Here is a 22,359-nt window from a genome sequence, read left to right on the forward strand (position 1 = left end):
CTAGTTTTCTTAGCCCACCTCAGCCCCGCCACCGGGAAGAGGCTGGTATTGCCCCTGCTGACAGAACTATAATTACCAGGGTCATCCCATTTAGCCTTTTTAAATATTAGCATAACATTTGCTTTCTTCCACTCTTCTGAAACTTCCTCAGTGTTTCAAGAGTTATTTCAGAGTAGCAGCCGTGTTAGTCTGTATCCACAAAAAGAAAAGGAGTACTTGCGGCACCTTAGAGACTAACAAATTTATTTGACCATAAGCTTTCGTGAGCTACAGCGAATTTATTTGAGCATAAGCTTTCACTGTAGCTCTAAGGTGCCACAAGTACTCCTTTTCTTTTTTCAAGAGTTATTGAAAATCAACATTAATGGTTCAGTGAGCTCTTCAGCCAGTTCTTTTAAAATTTTTGGATGCAAGTTATCCATCCAGACCTGCTGATTTAAAAATGTCTAATTTCTAGTAGCCACTGTTTAATATCCTCTTGAGTTACTCTTGGAATGGAAAGGTTTCAGAGTAACAGCCGTGTTAGTCTGTATTCGCAAAAAGAAAAGGAGTACTTGTGGCACCTTAGAGACTAACCAATTTATTTGAGCATGAGCTTTCGTGAGCTACAGCTCACTTCATCGGATGCATACCGTGGAAACTGCAGCAGACTTTATATATACACAGAGAATATGAAACAATACCTCCTCCCACCCCACTGTCCTGCTGGTAATAGCTTATCTAAAGTGATCATCAGGTTGGACCATTTCCAGCACAAATCCAGGTTTTCTCACCCTCCACCCCCCCACACACAAATTCACTCTCCTGCTGGTGATAGCCCATCCAAAGTGACAACTCTTTACACAAGGTGCATGATAATCAAGTTGGGCCATTTCCTGCACAAATCCATGTTCTCTCACCCCCTCACCCCCCTCCCAAAAACCACACACACAAACTCACTATCCTGCTGGTAATAGCTCATCCAAAGTGACCATTCTTCCTACAATGTGCATGATAATTAAGGTGGGCCATTTCCAGCACAAATCCAGGTTTTCTCACATCCCCCCCACCCCCATACACACACAAACTCACTCTCCTGCTGATAATAGCTCATCCAAACTGACCATTCTCCAAGTTTAAATCCAAGTTAAACCAGAACATCTGGGGGGGGGGGGGGAGGAAAAAACAAGAGGAAATAGGCTACCTTGCATAATGACTTAGCCACTCCCAGTCTCTATTTAAGCCTAAATTAATAGTATCCAATTTGCAAATGAATTCCAATTCAGCAGTTTCTCGCTGGAGTCTGGATTTGAAGTTTTTTTGTTTTAAGATAGCGACCTTCATGTCTGTGATTGCGTGACCAGAGAGATTGAAGTGTTCTCCGACTGGTTTATGAATGTTATAATTCTTGACATCTGATTTGTGTCCATTTATTCTTTTACGTAGAGACTGTCCAGTTTGACCAATGTACATGGCAGAGGGGCATTGCTGGCACATGATGGCATATATCACATTGGTGGATGTGCAGGTGAACGAGCCTCTGATAGTGTGGCTGATGTTATTAGGCCCTGTGATGGTGTCCCCTGAATAGATATGTGGGCACAATTGGCAACGGGCTTTGTTGCAAGGATAAGTTCCTGGGTTAGTGGTTCTGTTGTGTGGTATGTGGTTGTTGGTGAGTATTTGCTTCAGGTTGCGGGGCTGTCTGTAGGCAAGGACTGGCCTGTCTCCCAAGATTTGTGAGAGTGTTGGGTCATCCTTTAGGATAGGTTGTAGATCCTTAATAATGCGTTGGAGGGGTTTTAGTTGGGGGCTGAAGGTGACGGCTAGTGGCGTTCTGTTATTTTCTTTGTTAGGCCTGTCCTGTAGTAGGTAACTTCTGGGAACTCTTCTGGCTCTATCAATCTGTTTCTTTACTTCTGCAGGTGGGTATTGTAGTTGTAAGAAAGCTTGACAGAGATCTTGTAGGTGTTTGTCTCTGTCTGAGGGGTTGGAGCAAATGCGGTTGTATCGCAGAGCTTGGCTGTAGACGATGGATCGTGTGGTGTGGTCAGGGTGAAAGCTGGAGGCATGCAGGTAGGAATGGCGGTCAGTAGGTTTCCGGTATAGGGTGGTGTTTATGTGACCATTGTTTATTAGCACTGTAGTGTCCAGGAAGTGGATCTCTTGTGTGGACTGGACCAGGCTGAGGTTGGTGGTGGGATGGAAATTGTTGAAATCATGGTGGAATTCCTCAAGGGCTTCTTTTCCATGGATCCAGATGATGAAGATGTCATCAATATAGCGCAAGTAGAGTAGGGGCTTTAGGGGACGAGAGCTGAGGAAGCGTTGTTCTAAATCAGCCATAAAAATGTTGGCATACTGTGGGGCCATGCGGGTACCCATAGCAGTGCCGCTGATCTGAAGGTATACATTGTCCCCAAATGTGAAATAGTTATGGGTAAGGACAAAGTCACAAAGTTCAGCCACCAGGTTAGCCGTGACATTAATCGGGGATAGTGTTCCTGACGGCTTGTAGTCCATCTTTGTGTGGAATGTTGGTGTAGAGGGCTTCTACATCCATAGTGGCCAGGATGGTGTTATCAGGAAGATCACCGATGGATTGAAGTTTCCTCAGGAAGTCAGTGGTGTCTCGAAGGTAGCTGGGAGTGCTGGTAGCGTAGGGCCTGAGGAGGGAGTCTACATAGCCAGACAATCCTGCTGTCAAGGTGCCAATGCCTGAGATGATGGGGCGCCCAGGATTTCCAGGTTTATGGATCTTGGGTAGTAGATAGAATGTCCCAGGTCGGGGTTCCAGGGGTGTGTCTGTGCGGATTTGATCTTGTGCTTTTTCAGGAAGTTTCTTGAGCAAATGCTGTAGTTGCTTTTGGTAACTCTCAGTGGGATCATAGGGTAATGGCTTGTAGAAACTCGTGTTGGAGAGCTGCCGAGCAGCCTCTTGTTCATATTCCGACCTATTCATGATGACAACAGCACCTCCTTTGTCAGCCTTTTTGATTATGATGTCAGAGTTGTTTCTGAGGCTGTGGATGGCATTGCGTTCCGCATGGCTGAGGTTATGGGGCAAGTGATGCTGCTTTTCCACAATTTTAGCCCGTGCACGTCGGCGGAAGCACTCTATGTAGAAGTCCAGTCTGCTGTTTCGACCTTGGATTTAAACTTGGAGAATGGTCAGTTTGGATGAGCTATTATCAGCAGGAGAGTGAGTTTGTGTGTGTATGGGGGTGGGGGGGATGTGAGAAAACCTGGATTTGTGCTGGAAATGGCCCACCTTAATTATCATGCACATTGTAGGGAGAATGGTCACTTTGGATGAGCTATTACCAACAGGATAGTGAGTTTGTGTGTGTGGTTTTTGGGAGGGGGGTGAGGGGGTGAGAGAACATGGATTTGTGCAGGAAATGGCCCAACTTGATTATCATGCACCTTGTGTAAAGAGTTGTCACTTTGGATGGGCTATCACCAGCAGGAGAGTGAATTTGTGTGGGGGGGTGGAGGGTGAGAAAACCTGGATTTGTGCTGGAAGTGGCCCAACCTGATGATCACTTTAGATAAGCTATTACCAGCAGGACAGTGGGGTGGGAGGAGGTATTGTTTCATATTCTCTGTGTATATATAAAGTCTGCTGCAGTTTCCACGGTATGCATCCGATGAAGTGAGCTGTAGCTCACGAAAGCTCATGCTCAAATAAATTGGTTAGTCTCTAAGGTGCCACAAGTACTCCTTTTCTTCTTGGAATGGAAAGTGTTTCATAATCATCATATGATATAACTACAGAACAGAAATATTTATCGAACACTTACGACTTAGGCCATCCAAGTAGGCAGACTGGATTTTTCTCTTACCCATTCTCCCTTGTTACGAAATATAGCTTAGGGAGGGATCCCAGACCCTGTGTCACAGTAAGAGTTTCACACCTTTGACGTTAATGGATCCATTGTAAGTAATCTCCGAGATCAAACCACAGCCACAGAGATAGGCCACATAAAACATAGGAAGTTGAAATGGTGTTGGAAAGGTGGCTTACTAAGGGAGAACCTGTGCAAGTTCTTTTGAAAGGTGGGCTATGTCCTTTGAGCTCTCCCCAAACCTGCTGCTTCCAAAGCGAAACAACAGTTAGAATGGAATAGAATGATGTATTAGAGTGAAGTATTGAAACAGAATGGTGTCTCCCTATGGAGTTGTATGACAAATGCAGGTATGGTGATATCTGTAGACTTAAACAAGTTTAATGAGTCAATACTGGGGGGGAAAGGTATATTGCTCTTGCCACGGAAAATAAAGGGCCACATCCCTCAAGTAGCACAGAAGTAGTAGTATTCAATAGAGCTAGAAAAATTTACACCAGCAGAAGATAGTTGGTTAGTTGGTGCAGTAATGGTCTCCTCACTAGATGTAGTTAGTAAATGCTGGCAAGTTCCACCCCCCCGAGAATACCAAGCTGACAAATTTTATAATGTAACTTAGAAAAAGAAGATATTGATTTCATTTGTTCCCATTCAGCGTCAAACCCTACTAAATACTGCAAAGCTTGGAGGGAATGGAAATGTATACGGAAGACATTTTAGTTCATGGGAAGTTAGAAGAAGATTATAACACAAAGGTTAAAACAAGTTTTTAAGGCAATCAAGGCTATTGGACTTTAACAGACAAAAGTGCATCCTACAACAAAGTCAGCTATGTTCTTAAGGACACATGAGTTATAAAGGGGAGTAAGGGCAGACCACCACCACCAAAAAAAAAAAAAAAAAAAGAAAGAAAGGCTCGAACTGAAATTCTGCCACCTAAAATGTATTATGAAACATGTGGGAGTCATTTTGAGTGGCCTTCCAGTCTCGCTATAGAGATTAGAACAATGTAAAATAGCCACTAGTGGTGATACACAACTGTAAGATGCAGTTGGCGCAGTGACTTAATGACGTTGTGCATACAGCCTGTGACTTCTATCCAGTGAAAGAAAATTTTCCAAATTTGATTTTCTATGCCTATTGCATTGTACTTCCACAGGGTCAGACCCACAAAGGGACTTTTGAAAGAAAATTTTCCAAATTTGATTTTCTATGCCTATTGCATTGTACTTCCACAGGGTCAGACCCACAAAGGGACTTTGGTGTTGCAAGGCCTGATTTTTAGGCTCCTTGCCACCCAGTGGAATCCCCAGTCCCAAATTAGGTGACCAAGCTCCCTTTACAATGCATGAGGAGAGACAAATGCCGAAGAACGGGATCCACAAAAGCCAGCACTGTGAACCAGGAGCTGCCAAAGCTAGCCAACAGGACATGCTGAGGAGAGGATGGGTCCTTACTCCTGTCCCTCAATGGGATTTAGGTGCCTACATCTAGGCCAGAGGGAGGTACCTATCTCTGCTTAGGATTCATAGCCATGAACCCTCTCCTGGATTTAGATGCCTAAGCTGTTTTTTGGAGGAGGTGGTGGTATCACCACTGCCCCCATATAAATGTTAGCCCAGCGGTTACAGCATTGACCTGGGATATGGGAGCCCCAGATTCAATTCCCCCTTTTGCCTGAGGTGGGGAAAGGGATTTGTATGTGGGTTTCCTACTCACCAGGGAAATGCCCTAGCTACTGCACTGTGGGTTATTAAATAATCTTTGGGCCAATAAAAGAGAGAAAACTCTACAGCCCAGCAGTTAGGGCACTCACCTGGAATATGAGACCCATGTTCTAGTCCCACTGCTCCAATGCATAGTTACTATTTATAAAAAGTGGAACAATTTCAACAGCAGACATTGAGAGAAACCTGCCCTGGAATAGCCCATAGCCCAGTGCTTAGGGCATTCTCCTGGGAGAGGGAAGACCCTAAGTTCAAATTCCTTTTCAACATTAAGGAGGGGGGGGGAAATGAACCTGGGTCTCCCATATCATGCGGGAGTTCTTGAGACACTGGACAAAAGGTTATAACAGGAGCACCTCCTGTTCTGAGTGGGGTTATGCATGCTCTGAGCATGCCCACACAGACAAGACAAGTGGGGGGGAGCACCTAGTTTGAGGATACCATTTTGGCTTAGCATGAGGTAGGCACCCAAGCACCTAGTCTGAGGTGGCTATGCACATGCTCACTGGGAGAAACGTAGGTACTTACAAAGTTGGTGACAGCTGAGTGAGGATTTTGAGGATTGCAGTGGTGCATAAAGGTAGGACTGACATCTAAAGTGGCAATTATCATTATTAATAATTATTTGTAGTCAAGTGGTGGAAGCAAGCATAAATGTCAGTGTAGTGGGCCAACAAACTCACCTAAAATGCATGGTAAATCATGCAAGTCTGGTGTCAGAAAGACACAATTAAAACAACCGTTCAGCCACAGCATTACATGATAGTTAGGGCCCTACCAAATTCAGGGTCCATTTCGGTCAATTTCACAGTCATAGGATTTTTAAAATAGTCAGTGTAATGTTTACATCTGAAATTTCATAATATTGTAACTATGGGGGTCCCGACCCAAAAGGGAGTCATGGGGAATAGCAAAGCTATTGTAGGGCGGTCATGGGATTGCCACCCTTGCTTCTGCGCTGCTGCTGGCAGGGGCACTGCCTTCAGAGCAGGGTAGCACCCTGCTCTAAAGCCAGTGCCACCACCAGTAGCAGTGAGGGTCACAGGATATGAGCAGTCATCACTTCGGGGGGGAGGGGGCGGCAGGGCCAGCCTTACGGGGGGAGGTTCCCGGAGGTGGCTCTGACCCAGCCCTGGGAGTGGCCTATGCAGGGGAAGAGGAAGTCTAATCCCTCCCCAGCCCAGCTGGGACTAGCCACTGGAGCCCAGCACACGGCAAGAGCCTCTGGCTGAGGTGCACCCAGCCCTGCCCCTCCCCTACAATAGCCAGATATCATAGGGGAGATCGGTTTCACCGTCTGCGATGCATTTTTCACAGCTGTGAATTTGGTAGGGCCCTAACGATAGCCCTTGGAAAAGAAAAGAAAAGCACTAGACCAGTGTATACAGGGGAGGCCTACCAATATGATAACACTGAATATTTTTCTAAATTTGTAGAAATCTACTCATTAGAATTAGTCCACTGAATGCATCTGATGAAGTGAACTGTAGCTCACAAAAGCTTATGCTCAAATAAATTTGTTAGTCTCTAAGGTGCCACAAGTACTCCTTTTTTTTTTTTTTTTTTTTTTTTTGCGGATACAGACTAACACGGCTGCTACTCTGAAACCTGTCATTAGAATTAGACCCACAAGTCAAAACGTCAAAGAAAAGTTAAGAAAAGACATCTTTTTAGCATTCAAGAAGAAATAGTCATTGACAACAAGCCACAGTTTATCAGCTCTGAATTGTAAGTTTGGGGAATACAGTACAATTGCAAGAATATTACTTCCAGCTCCCCTCACCAGCCAGGGAATGGTCCAGTGGACAGAATACAGACTGACAAGAGAATTTTGCAAAATTAGCTCATCTGAATTATAGGACAACATCATCATGCCCCATCATGCATGGTTTGCATGGAGAGGCTCCTACAATCTTATGGGTAGCAAGTTAGTTGGTTTTTACGTTGCCCCCCATTCCTATGGCTTTGGACTTTTCCATCCCTTTGTGTTCTACTTTGCTCTCCCCCATATCCAATGCAGATGAGCAGCATGTGAAGCAAAAAGATTAAAATGTCTTTTTTTAGCTGGTTGTCAACTTGCGATCATTTCTATTCATCCTTGACCAAAATATAAACTTTATCTGATGATCAACAAATGTTCACTGAGAACAACTACACTTGTTCAGCTGTAAAATCATTAAAAATTATCAGTAGTTAAGAAACTGCAGTTAACTTGGGAAAATTATACCTTAACCAGGACCAGAAGATTACAGGTCAAAGTCCTGACAGTTTTGCACCAGACACGTAGTTCTCAGTACAATCTGGTTAATGAATTATGTTTTCTGGTCATCCTAATGGAGCAAAACAGTATTTCATCCCAGATTCCTTCTTCCTTATGTCACTTGTGGATGCTTTAAAATATTTTAAAAAAACCCTGCGTCCTGATCAACTTATTAAAATGCAGGTTAACCTAAACACACACTTCATATTACTGGCCCCCATTTCTATGGTTTTGGGCTTTTCCATCCCTTTGTGTTCTACTTTGCTCTCCCCCACCTCCAATGCAGATGAGCAGCATGTGACGCACAAAGATTAAAATGTCTCTTTTTTTAGCTGGTTGTCAACTTGCGATCATTTCTATTCATCCTTGACCAGAATATGAACTTTATCTGATGATCAACAACTGTTCACTGAGGACAGCTACACTTGTTCAGCTGTAAAATCATTAAAAATTATCAGCAGTTAAGAAACTGCAGTTAACTTGGGAGAATTATACCTTAATCAGGACCAGAAGAATACAGGTCAAAGTCCTGACAGTTTTGCACCAGACACATAGTTCTCAGTACAGTCTGGTTAATGAATTATGTTTTCTGGTCATCCTAATGGAGCAAAACAGTATTTCATCCCAGATTCCTTCTTCCTTATGTCACTTGTGGATGCTTTAAAATATTTTAAAAAAAACCCGCTTCCTGATCAACTTATTAAAATGCAGGTTAACCTAAACACACACTTCATATACTGGCACATCCTGAACCTTACAACATTACATGGGCCGATATATTTTAATACCTGTAGAAAGAATGCTACAACTTGATACAAAAACTATCAGGGCAAACTTTTATGGCGTTACTTTTCTCTAATCCACAGCTCCTTCACATGGCATATAACAGTACTGAAATTTTCTGAGTTATTGAAGAAGACATTGACATACCTGTAGGCCTGCAGCAAAAATATCTTATAAATATTAATGAAAACTGTTCTAAGACTGTTGACCTAGAATAAAAGATACAAAAAAAAATCAATCTACACAAATGTATATTAGAGTGCTCCTAAAAATGTATGTTATGTTCAAATCCAACAGCCTGGGATTGGACCACAGAGAAATAAGGTTTTATACCACCCTTGAAAAATTCCTATCATCACATATTCACACAATTCTGCAAGGGTCTGATTCTGCAAAGTGCTGAGCATCCTCAATTTTCAGTAACTTCAGCACCTCCAAGATATGCTCAGCATTTTGTACAATCAGACTAAGTGTCAGAACTAAAGACATTTAAAATTACTTTGGAAACACTAAATAAAAAAAAATTGAAGTATTTCAATTTTCACCTGTAAATTGAGAAATAAACTATGACATTTCAGCTTCAAGACTGTGACAAGTTTGTATTTCATGTTTTTCCCTGCTGTGCTGCTTGAATTGAAGGAGAGACTTGACCTGATAGAAGTACAGGCATAACTACAAAGACAAGAGGAAAAACAATACAGTTTTAACATGATTATTTCTGTAAATTAACTCCATAAATGGTAGAAAAAGATTAAAATAGATGTACTATCTTCCTATTGCTACTAGTATTTTTTCCTCTGATATACTTATAACTGCCCTTCCCTTTACCTCTTTGGAGATTTATCCAGGTAGAGCTTGAGCTGCAAAGAGGATACATCCCTTTGGGATTTGCTATGACGACTCATTTTCCCTTTTTGCTCCCCATACTTTCTTCCTTAAATTATCCTGAATATTTGTGTTCACAACACTCCCCCGCCCCCATTTCCAGTACGTTTTTTTTTATCCTCAGGACTTTCAGCAGCCCCTCCTGAAGTCATTTCTTGCACTCTGACTAGCTCTTCCCTTTTTATTCTATACAGATTGTATTATTTACTATTATTAAAGGAGTGGTCAGAGGTGCCAAAAAGTAAATGGGAAATGATCATCCAAGGGAGATGTTTGCAATGGGTCCTGCAGGGATCTGTTTCGGGGCAGTAATATTCACTATCATTATAAGCAATGAATTTACATTTTTTTCTATTTAATTGTTTGTTGATGACACAAGAATCAGTGGTAAATAAAAAGAACAGGTCACTTATACAGACCATGCATTTTAATATGACCTAGGATATACATCTAGGAACAAAGAATGTAGGCCATACTGTAGATGTGTACTCCCATGGATGTATAAGGAAGGGAATATCACGTAGAAAGAGGGAGGTTATTTTATCTTTGTATATGGCGTTAGTGCAGTGAAACTATTACTGGAATTCTGTGACCAGTTCAGGTGTCCACACTTAAAAAGGTATTGAAAAACTGGAGAGGGTTTAGACAATAGCTTGAATGATCTTGAATTCAAGATCTGGAAAGTTGCCTTTCAGCAAGAGACTTTAAAAGCTCCATCTACATAGGTTTTCAAAAAGAAGGTTAAGAGGTTACTTGATCGTTGTCTACAGTACCTACATGAGGATAAGATTTCTGATAGGAGAGGGCTCTTTAATCTAGCAGACAAAGGCACAACAGGTCCAATGGTGAAAGATGAAACAAACAAATTCACGCTAGAAATAAGGTGCATTTCTTTTTTAAACAGCGAGTGAGGGTAATTAACCATTGGAACGGGATAATTCTCCATTGATTGAAATATTTAAATCAAAAATGGATGTCTTTCTAAAAGATAGACTTTATCTCAACCAACTTTGAACTTGCTGCAGTAATTACTGGGTGAAATTCCATGCCTATGTTAGGTAGGAAGTCAGACTCGATGATTATAGTGGTTCCTGATGGCCCTTAAAAATAAGAGGATTAGCAACCTAAGTGAAGCTCATCTAAATCAAAGACGTTCTCAAGAGGCATTCCAAAGTTCTGTAAGTTCCTCCACCCCCATTCCTTCTCCCCACCACCAATACTCCCACAGCACGTGGGTCCATAGCGTCAAGAGTTTCTTTGCATGCATTGTGTTAAGAGCACCATGTAAAGAGCTGCACAGAAGAAGCCATTTTCTGAGCCCATCAACGAGCTTTCCTGATCCTACAAAATCCAGAAATAATTTTTCATCTTCTTGAGTGCCATTTACTGGCACCGTATTTATTTACATGCAGATATAGAGCACTCTCATAACACACATGCATCAGTCCTATTTTAAAGTTCTCTTCCCAGGCCATTTAAGCAATTCTCTCTCCATCACAGATGACAATTCCACCATCCTCTAGGTAGCAACCTTGAAGTTATCTTTGATTACCCTCCATTTTCTCTCCTTGAAACTAGGCTCTCGAACCTTTCACTTTGCCATCTATAAATATTTCTCAAGTCCACCATTCCTTCTCCATCCCTACTGTTAAAACACTGGTTCACATCTTGTGAGTACCTCCTTTTTCACCAGATACAGTTTCCATGGGTGTATATTCTCTCCTTAAAGAAAAAAAAATTAAGAGTGCCAACCATGAACAAAAAAAAAAAAATGTATACAATGCACATACACCCCCACAAAAAAGGGAGAGTAGAAACAGAACCATAATCTTTTTCATATGATTTTTGGTGATGAAAAGTGCCTCACTGACAAACTTAGAAAACAAAGTTTATCCAGAGATCAGGTACACACATGGGAGGTACCATTATAATTTTCCACAATACAGTTCAATCAATATGACTTAGCCCCACTAAGGGAATATTACTGGAGTGCAGCATGTTTAGTCCCCAATAATCCACAGGAAATTAATCAAATTCCATAGCCCATTCAATCCTTAGTTCTTCCATTCAGAACGTCAGCAAGATATCCAGTAATATCACCTGAGGTTATAAGGTTGTGGTGTTACAGACATCTGTCCACTTGAAACTGAACTACAGACCATCAGATGCATTTCTCGGAAACCACTACTGATCTGGGTTGGATTTGAAATGTTAAACTAGAGTGGAGTGATGACGAAGGCATCTTATTTCTTCCGGCAACTCATGGAAGTTACTAGATCGCATGCCCTGGTTCTCATGGGAGACTTCAGTCACCCTGATATTTGCTGGAAGAGCAATACAGCAGTGCACAGACAATCTAGGAAGTTTTTGGAAAATGTAGGGGACAATTTCCTGGTACAAGTGCTAGAGGAACCAACAAGGGGCAGAGCTCTTCTTGATCTGCTGCTCACAAACCGGAAAGAATTAGTAGGGGAAGCAAAAGTGGACGGAAACCTGGGAGGCAGTGACCATGAGATGGTCGAGTTCAGGATCCTGACACAAGGGAGAAAGGAAAGCAGCAGAATACGGACCCTGGAGTTCAGAAAAGCAGACTTTGACTCCCTCAGGGAACTGATGGGCAGGATCCCCTCGGAGAATAACAGAAGGGGGAAAGGAGTCAAGGAGAGCTGGCTGTATTTTAAAGAATCCTTACTGAGGTTACAGGGACAAACCATCCCGACGTGTAGAAAGAATAGTAAATATGGCAGGCGACCAGCTTGGCATAGCAGTGAAATCCTTGCTGAGCTTAAGCACAAAAAAGAAGCTTACAAGAAGTGGAAGATTGGACAAATGACCAGGGAAGATTATAAAAATATTGCTCGGGCATGTAGGAGTGAAATCAGGAAGGCGAAATCACACCTGGAGTTGCAGCTAGCAAGAGATGTTAAGAGTAACAAGAAGGGTTTCTTCAGATATGTTAGCAACAAGAAGAAAGTCAAGAAAAGTGTGGGCCCCTTACTGAATGAGGGAGGCAACCTAGTGACAGAGGATATGGAAAAAGCCAACGTACTCAATGCTTTTTTTGCCTCTGTCTTCACGAACAAGGTCAGCTCCCAGACGACTGCACTGGGCAGCACAGCATGGGGAGGAGGTGACCAGCCCTCTGTGGAGAAAGAAGTGGTTCGGGACTATTTAGAAAAGCTGGACATGCACAAGTCCATGGGGCCAGATGAGTTGCATCCGAGAGCGCTAAACGATTTGGCGGATGTGATTGCAGAGCCATTGGCCATTATCTTTGAAAACTCATGGCGATTGGGGGAAGTCCCCGACGACTGGAAAAATGCTAATGTAGTGCCAATCTTTAAAAAAGGGAAGAAGGAGGATCCTGGGAACTACAGACCAGTCAGCCTCACCTTAGTCCCTGGAAAAATCATGGAGCAGGTCCTCAAGGAATCAATTCTGAAGCACTTAGAGGAGAGGAAAGTGATCAGGAACAGTCAGAATGGATTCACCAAGGGCAAGTCATGCCTGACTAATCTAATTGCCTTCTATGACAAGATAACTGGTTCTGTGGATGAAAGGAAAGCAGTGGATGTGTTGTTCCTTGACTTTAGCAAAGCTTTTGACACGGTCTCCCACAGTATTCTTGCCAGCAAGTTAAAGAAGTATGGGCTGGACGAATGGACTATAAGGTGGGTAGAAAGTTGGCTAGATTGTCGGGCTCAACGGGTAGTGATCAATGGCTCCATGTCTAGTTGGCAGCCGGTATCAAGTGGAGTGCCCCAAGGGTCAGTCCTGGGGCCAGTTTTGTTCAATATCTTCATAACTGATCTGGAGGATGGTGTGTATTGCACCCTCAGCAAGTTTGCAGATGACACTAAACTGGGAGGAGAGGTAGATACGCTGGAGGGAAGGGATAGGATACAGAGGGACCTAGACAAATTAGAGGATTGGGCCAAAAGAAATCTGATGAGCTTCAACAAGGACAAGTGCAGAGTCCTGCACTTAGGATGGAAAAATCCCATGCACCGCTACAGACTAGGGACCGAATGGCTAGGCAGCAGTTCTGCAGAAAAGGACCTAGGGGTTACAGTGGACGAGAAGCTGGATATGAGTCAACAGTGTGCCCTTGTTGCCAAGAAGGCCAATGGCATTTTGGGATGTATAAGTAGGGGCCAGCAGATCGAGGGACGTGATCGTTCTCCTCTATTCGACATTGGTGAGGCCTCATCTGGAGTACTGTGTCCAGCTTTGGGCCCCACACTACAAGAAGGATGTGGAAAAATTGGAAAGAGTCCAGCGGAGGGCAACAAAAATGATTAGGGGACTGGAACACATGACTTATGAGGAGAGGCTGAGGGAACTGTGATTGTTTAGTCTATGGAAGAGAAGAATGAGGGTGGATTTGATAGCTGCTTTCAACTACCTGAAAGGGGGTTCCAAGGAAGATGGACCTAGACTGTTCTCCGTGGTAGCTGATGACAGAACAAGGAGTAATGGTCTCAAGTTGCAGTAGGGGAGGTTTAGTTTGGATATTAGCAAAAACTTTTTCACTAGGGGGGTGGTGAAACACTGGAATGCGTTACCTAGGGAGGTGGTGGAATCTCCTTCATTAAAAACTTCTAAGGTCAGGCTTGTCAAAGACCTGGCTGGGATGATTTGATTGGGGATTGGTCCTGATTTGAGCAGGGGTTGGACTAGATGACCTCCTGAGGTCCCTTCCAACCCTGATATTCTATGATTCTATTGCACAAGAGAATGTTCTCATTCATTGTATGGGAGGCAGAGCTGATCATACTCATTTTGTAGTGGACTCATCTATATCATTAGTTTAGCAAAACCAATGTTCTTGTGCATCTCAGTACATATTAATTTATACAAGGAAGTTTAACCAGTGTCCATATTTACCTGGAGTAGTCACAGTAAACCTCAAGTGTCTGTATATCTAGTAACAACCCACACCATGGGATCACACCACAATATGGTAACTGTTTAAATTTGGAACATCCTGGGATATCCTCATCAACAGGAAAATTCATCACGGTCTTCTTGGGGTTTATTAGAAAGCCATACTCAGGAATGCCTGTTGCCAGAGTCCTAAATTAGATATAAATGGTTAGCAAAAATATAATGTGTGATGTGTAATATAAGTGACATTAACCTATTAGTCTGATGCTTATCAAAAGCAAGTCCAAAATTGTTATGGCTATCTTCCAGGAAAAAGAATCCTGATTACTGTCCATTATATAAACTACTGTAAATGTTGAGAAATAATTCGAACACAAGTGAAGAAATCTCTGAGAATACAAAAGAGGTGTTACAAAAACAAAGGGTCTCCAACTCTTTAGCTGAGTGAATGCTCCCTAAGATCCAAAAATTGAAGGCACTTAAGGCAAAAAGGAACCAATAAAAGGGTTAAGGAAATGATTAATGAAATGAAGAGTTTAATTCTTAGAGCAGAAAATGAGGTAAAAACAATATATTATAAAACATTATAAAAAATCATAAATAAGGTTACATAAATGATAAACAATCTTAACTCTGCCCCTGTTCAAACCACAGATTTCATTGTAGCAGAAATATCAAGCTAATATATCGATTGATAACAATTTAGAGGCAGATACTGGGTAGGGTATAGTGGGGTAAACATATACTGTCAAATTTAAATTCACTTCTGCCGTTCCCCAGAACAGAGAGATAAAGAGTAAATGCAACCCCTTGACAGTATCAACTGACATAAATGGCTCCCTACTCTCCTGCTGTCAAAATCTATAACTACTCCCCAACACTTGCAATGCAGTTATACATGCAATACTAATATCTGAAGGACACTGCAAGATTTGAGTCAGAGTAAAAGAAATTGAATTTAATATCAAATTAAACCTCATAAAGGACACTACATTGATTGAAGTATACTAGGCTTGGAAGAGTAGGGGAGTAGTCTTGGAATGGATACTGCCACGCAATTACAAGGTCCAGATACATAATTTTGGACTAATGTGCCACAGGAGGTAGGCCTTGAGTGTGTTATTGGGCATGTATACACAGAGAAGGGATATTGAGTGGTTCTTTTCCTCTTTGGTCCTCACTGTACACTCAGCTCTCACCAGTAGCTCCAAGTAGCTGTAAGTATGCGACAGTGCCCATGCCCTGGTAAACTGCCTCAGCAGGCAGGCTAAAGCTTGTGAGGGTAACCGGAAGTATGAAAACTGATGGTGATTTAAGGATTGCCCTCCCAATCATACAAAGACTATTCTGGTAGCCAAGGAGGAAAAGAGTGATATTGGTCCAACAGCTTGAAAAGCAGTGCAGCAATGCATTGTGGAAGGCAAAAGGCACAACGGGGCACTACAGAAGTCATCGCTATCTACTGCAGCTAAAGAACCCTCCAGTTGTAGCAACCTTTGTGCCAGTGGGCCAAGCTTCAGCAGTTGAGAGAATGGGATTGTCTTAGTGCAACGATTCCCGTTTTAATCAACCTCACGCACACATCATTCATGCACATCTCTCTTCAAAAGTCCTGTGGTGACGGAGGAGTGGCAAAGCAACAGGTGGCGATGATTACTGGCAGTTGTAGCCACAAGCCTGCACACAGGTGGCCGAGGACATTGGTGGCCCATTCCTGACCAGGGGCAGTAAGGAAGTTTGGCAACACCCCAGGCGACAGGGCAGCCCTTTTTAGGATTGCACTGCTCTCCCTTTGTAAGGGAAGGGGCTAGCAAAGGTGCCTCAAACATTGCCTGTCCAAATAAAATCCAGCCAGCTTACTATGGCTGGTGGATCATCGTCAACACGGTCGAAACCAAAAGATAACTAAAAAAAAAGCACTAAAGATTTCTGCTTGGAACATCAGGACTATGATAGATAAAGACTATACTTCTTGATTTGCAATAAGAACAGCTCTCCTTTCAAAAGAGCTACCCCGGTATGATATTATCATTGCAGCGCTCAGTGAAACTAGATTGGCAGACAAGGGCTTTATTACAGAACCTGCTGGGGGTCATACCTTCTTTTGGAAGGGAAAAGAACCACACGGAGATAGAATTCATGGAGTCTTTAAGGTCAGGCTTGACAAAGCCCTGGCTGGGATGATTTAGTTGGGGATTGGTCCTGCTTTGAGCAGGGGGTTGGACTAGGTGACCTCCTGAGGTCCCTTCCAACCCTGATATTCTATGGTTCTATGAGTGGGAATTGCAATCAAGACCAAACTCTTGAAGTGTCTTGAAGACTGCCCAAAGGCATCAACGAAAGACTCATGAAACTCGGGCTACCACTAAATAAGTCGCGATTTGCTACTCTCATCAGTGCATTTGTGCCCACCTTAACAAGCCCTGACAATGCTAAGGAACAGTTCCATTCTGATCTTGACTCTCCCATCAAGTCAACACCACAAAGTGACAAACTAAACATCCTAGGAGATTTCAATGCATGAATAGGTAAAGATAACAACAACTGATAAGAGGTCACTGGAAAAAATAGCATTGAAAAATGAACAAAAACGGTCTCCTACACCTAACAAGTGTGCAGAACATAGCCTGACAATTACAAATATCATCTTCAGACAAACATAGAAATATAAAATTACATGGATACACCCCAGATCCAAACAATAGCATCTAATAGATTACATCATTGTCCGATAATGTAACATAAGAGATGTCAGGATCACCAGAGCCATGCGCGGACCAGAGTGCTGGATGGATCATAGAATGATTAGGTCAATACTGAATGTACATATTGTACCCACATGCCTGCAACGCCCCAAAACCATCAAGATGTCCCCTGATATTGCTAAATTAAACCATGCATCCTACCAAGACAAGCTACAAAGTGCACTAGAAACCAACCTTGTTGATAAACTTGTCTCATGGGAGGAATTCAGAGACACAGTACAAAAAAACTGCAACTGACATTCTTGGATGGAAGAAAAGGGCTTCTTTTCTGACAAAGATGATAAGGAAATCATAGTACTCTTGAATGAAAAAAGTGAGGCTTTCGAAAACTGGCAAAATGATACTCAGTCCACCTGAAAGATAGATTCAAACATATGCAAAGCAAGACACAAAGGCAACTACGCTCAACACAAAGTAAAGGATGGGAGAAGGTAGCAGAAGACATTCAAATGTATGCGGAAACAAATGAAACGAAGTTATTTGATTCCTTGAAGCTAGTCTATGAACCTTCAAAAGTGGTTCAATCATGATGGCTGATGGCAGGACAGTCATCAAAGATGGTCAGGGTTCCCTCCCCACTCTGAACTCTAGGGTACAGATGTGGGGACCCACATGAAAGACCCCCTAAACTTATTTTTACCAGCTTAGGTTAAAAACTCCCCAAGGCACAAATTCTCCCTTGTACTTTGGATTAGGTAAACACTGCCAACATCAAGTGATTCAAACAAACATTTAGGGAGGGCCACTTGGAACCCTGTCTCCCTGCAAGCCCTACACCCGCTTTCCTGGGGTGGCTTGAGAATAAATAAGATGAACACAGACCAACCTTGCGTTTTTAGGGACACTAAAAACCCCAATCAGCTTCTTAAAAAACAGTACTTTATTAGAAACACAAAGAAAAGATAAAAGAACAACTCTGTAACATTAGAATGGAAGATAATCTCACAGGCAGTCAGATTTAAAACATAGAGAATCCCTCTAGGCAAAACCTTAAGTTACAAAAAGACACAAAAACAGGAATACACATTCCCTCCAGCACAGCGAATTTCACAAGCCAAAACAAAAGAAAATCTAATGCATTTTCTAGCTAGATTACTTACTAATTCTGTAGGAGTTGGATTGCTCGCTTTCTTGATCTGGCCCCGGCAGAACCATCACACAGACAGACAAAGCCTTTCCACCCCCATCCCAGATTTGAAAGTATCTTGTCCCCTGATTGGTCATTTGCGAGCCAGGTTACTTGAGCTTCTTAACCCTTTACAGGTAAGAGGATTTTATAGTACTGTATCAGAGCTTCTTAACCCCTTCCCTTTATATTTATGACAAAGATAAACATGGCATGGAACAGAGATGGGTTGAACACTTCAGCCAACTATTGAACAGGCCATCCTCAATTGAAACAAGTGTTATTACACAGATACCTGAAGATGCCTGAACATCGACCCCCGAGAAAAATGTTCTATGGAGAATTGGCACAAGGATCAAGGCCAGAATCAAGGCCGCGCCAGAAAGCGCTACAAGGACAGCATCAAGAACAGCATACACTTTGGTGCAATAAAACCGGATGATCTCAAGAAGGGTGTGTCAAATAGATCAGCATGGCGACATACAACACTCAGAGCTTTCCAAGCCTTTGAAGAGGACATACATAATTGAGGGGGGAGAGATAGCTCAGTGGTTTGAGCATTGGCCTGCTAAACCCAGGGTTGTGAGTTCAATCCTTGAGGGGGCCACTTAGAAATCTGGAGCAAAAATTGGGGATTGGTCCTGCTTTGAGCAGGGGGTTGGACTAGATGGCCTCCTGAGGTTCCTTTCAACCTGATAGTCTATGATTCTATGACTGTTAGCTGCAAGAGAATACTCTGCTTTTGTATCCATCAGGCCCGACACCTAAAGCAGGGACGGGCAAACTTTTTGGCCTGCGGGCTGCATCAGGTTTCAAAAATTGTATGGAGGGCTGGTTAGGGGAGGGGCTGTGGCCCAGCCCCCACCCCCTATCTACCTCCCCCCATTACTCGCCCCCCTGACAGCCCCACCCCGGACTCCTGCCCCATCCAATGCCCCCTGTTCCCTGACAGCCCCCCTGGGACCCCTGCCCCATCCAACCACCCCTTCTCTCTGTCCCCTGACCACCTCCAGAACCCCTGCCCCTGATGGCCCTCCCGCCACCCTATCCAACCACCCCTTTCCTTCTTTACTGCTCCCCTGGGACCCCTGCCCCATCCAACCACCCCTTCTCCCTGTCCTCTGACTGCCCCCAGAACCCCTGCCTCTAACTTCCCCCCACTGCCCCATCCAACCCCACCCTGCTTCGTGACTGCCTCCCCGGGACCCCTGCCACCATTCAAACCCCCTGTTCCCTGCTCTCTGACCACCCTGACCCCTATCCACCCCCGACCACCCCCCAAAACTCCCCTGCCCTCTATCCAACCCACCCTGCTCCCTGACCGTGTGGCACAGAGCACCGGGTCATGCTGGGCTCTGCAGCTGTGCTGCCCCAGGAGCTTGCAGCCCCTGCTCGGAGCATTGCGCCAGCAGCGTAGTGAGCTGAGGCTGCAGGGGAGAGGGACTGGGGATAAGCCTCCCAGGCCAGGGGCTCAGGGGCCAGGCAGGAGGGTTTGCCCACCTCTGACCTAAACCATGGTCCTTGCAGAGACTTATTGTGTCTGACAAAACCTCTCTGCCAAATCCAGGAGGTCTAAGACCAGCCATTACTAGGAGAGCACCATGTATTCTAATTATCTCTGGGAAAACAAGTTAGGACTTTACTGTACGTTACCCAAACTCCAGAAACATGGTGATGACAAAAGACAGACACTGACATAAAGTGCAGCGATTTGGAAAGTACCATCAGGATCATCAAACAAACTAAGAGAGACTCTGTCCCTCTTGCTCGCTATTGCAGAGCGCCCAACATGGAGGTGCAGGGCTTTGGAGTGTTCGGAGGTAGGCATGGGCAAGCTCTGTCCCCTCACACAGAGCATAATGTGGCAGCCTGCCTGCTTAGTTGTTCCCATTGTTGTTAGTGAATTGTTCCCATTCTTAGTTAATTCCCCCAGGAGCACAAAACAGGTGTAAAAGTTTTAAGACTCATTTACATTGTCAGAGTGGTGTAAAGGAGCCTTACTGTAAATGACAGTATGGCTTTATAAATGCTTATGGTGCTTTAGTGATTAGAACTGGTCTGAATTTTTGGACTGAAAAATTTTCCTATCAAAATGTGCTCCATGAACTGTTTGCCACTACCTTTCTGGAGATGGTCAGTAGCCAGGATAAATTGTGAGTTTGATTACGCAGCCCTCACTTTCTCTTCATTGCCTATGATGTAACTCTGAGCATATGGCTGCATATATTTGTTTATTAACATCTAGAAATAGAGGATCAAAGCTACATTATTAGACAAAGGGAGTTTGGGGATTTCCTCCAATGCTCCCCACTCCCATTCTTCATCCACTGTATTGTAGTTTAAATAAACAACCAAAATAATCAAAACTGGTGTGATTCAACTGCATTATTTTGACATACCGTATAAAATATTCAGAATTTTGCAGCATTTTAAAATACTGTGTAAAATTTTTAAGTTTTTGGTGCAGAATTCCCCCTCTCACCCTTCCCCCTGAGTAAAACAAGGGATGTTCACAGCACATGAGTGGTATGACTTATTTCACTAGTGCCTCAACCTGCACTTAGAGAGGCTCAAGTTAATCTCTTCTAATTGATACTAGACACCACCAGTAACCCCTCAAAATGTCTAACTGGCCACAAAGAGCAAGATACAGCTGATTGCATTAAGAACTTTAAAATACACCTTCAAGACTTTTCCCATTGGACTTGCAAAAAGGCATTTGGCATCAATGTAAGCCCTTCTCCCCCTCAGGTATTTATGCTGCTTTCATCTCCATGGTATCTGTGTGTCTCTCTTGGCACCCAACAGAAGAATATAACTCTGAAGAATTTTAAACAATTGTTCTTTGAGTCCTTTCAAGGAAGTTTCACATTGGACATCCTTGTTGCCACCAGGGGGCCAGGAGTATCTTCAGATACTCACCCAAGATCACTCATATCAGAGAATATTTAGTACTGCTAGACCATCAAAGAGCCAAAGCCTTTCCCCAAGAATTAAAGACAGCAGTCATGACTGCTTAGTATGGATTTTTTATTAATGTACCCAGAACAGCTTTTAAAGACTGAAACAAAATGGTCAAATAGACAATGGTCAGCTCCTCTGGCCCAGTTCACCTTAACAACTGCAGCATGGAGCCCCATCAACATCAGCAAGTAGAAAGGGGCTTTAAACTAGGGACAGTAGGGGTCATCAGAGATCCTAGCTGGGGCAGACATATACTATTTTGATACTGGCTGATGTCCAAGTACTTAACTATACGATTGTTCCCAGTCAAATGCAACAGAGCATGGACTCAGAAACAGTGATCTATCATGACACTCACCTTTCCAGAACGGGAAGTTTAAACATTTTCTTGAAAAAAAACCCCTCCACATTTAATTTAAATTTTATTTTATCAATACCGAAATATTAATCAATGAACAAAATATATATGCTTCTATACAGGAGGTCAATGCAAACAAAATTTACTAATGCTTATTATTTTAAACCTGGGTCTTTGAAGGCATACCTCAGAAAAGTTTTCGCTAGTGTTAAGTGAGGTGTAAGTAGCAAAAAGTCATCAATTAACCGTATCAGCACTCTGGAATTAAAAAAAAAAAAAAGTTAAACAAATTTATATTTAGTTTGAAAATATTCTTTTCTTTTATGTTGTTCCTAAAGTGGATGGCTATGGACTAGTGTACTTATTCTGTTTTTATTCACAAAACGAAAGAAAGCAAGCAATATGATCTCCAAACTGCCTACAAAAAATTTCAATGAGAATTTCCCTCATTGTTACATTGTTCCCGCAAGTATTTGTCTATTCTTCAGATGCTACAGAGACACAGCTACAGCTCTAGTACCACAGTGTTGACACTTGCTACAGCAATGGAAGGGTTTTTCCATCACTGTAGTAAACCCATTCTCTAAAGAGGCAGTAGCCAACTCAACGGAAGAATTTCTTTTGTCAGTCTAGTGGTGTCTACACTGGGGCTTAGGTCAGCTTAGCTATATCTCCCTGGGGTGTGAATTTTTCACTCCCCTGTGTGACGTAGCTAGGTTGACTTACATTTTAGTTGCAACCAGGCCCAAGCGTACAAATATATACACACACACAGTG

At 43.0% G+C, this 22,359-nt stretch overlaps 1 protein-coding gene and 1 long non-coding RNA gene across 7 annotated transcripts in view; one reads left to right on the forward strand and one right to left on the reverse strand.

The window, feature by feature from the left end:
- The window catches only part of TERT (telomerase reverse transcriptase), a 130,940-nt gene that overhangs the window by 47,770 nt on the left and 60,811 nt on the right, over positions 1–22,359 (reverse strand). For 4 of the 6 annotated variants that reach the window (XM_073332439.2, XM_073332441.2, XM_073332446.2 and 1 more), the window contains exons 10-13: positions 21,769–21,840; positions 14,370–14,558; positions 9,143–9,269; positions 8,745–8,806 (exon numbers count right to left, since the gene is read on the reverse strand). In XM_073332439.2, the coding sequence (XP_073188540.1) occupies positions 8,745–8,806; positions 9,143–9,269; positions 14,370–14,558; positions 21,769–21,840 (450 nt within the window). Of the gene's footprint in view, positions 1–8,744; positions 8,807–9,142; positions 9,270–10,977; positions 11,205–14,369; positions 14,559–21,768; positions 21,841–22,359 lie in introns of those variants that run through there. The other 2 variants (XM_073332442.2, XM_073332448.2) reach the window with 2 other exon arrangements.
- The window catches only part of LOC140907153 (uncharacterized), a 38,685-nt gene that overhangs the window by 3,261 nt on the left and 13,065 nt on the right, over positions 1–22,359 (forward strand). The window lies entirely within an intron of this gene.

Source organism: Lepidochelys kempii, chromosome 2, assembly GCF_965140285.1.
Source record: "Lepidochelys kempii isolate rLepKem1 chromosome 2, rLepKem1.hap1, whole genome shotgun sequence".
In the NCBI taxonomy this organism is placed as follows: domain Eukaryota; kingdom Metazoa; phylum Chordata; order Testudines; family Cheloniidae; genus Lepidochelys; species Lepidochelys kempii.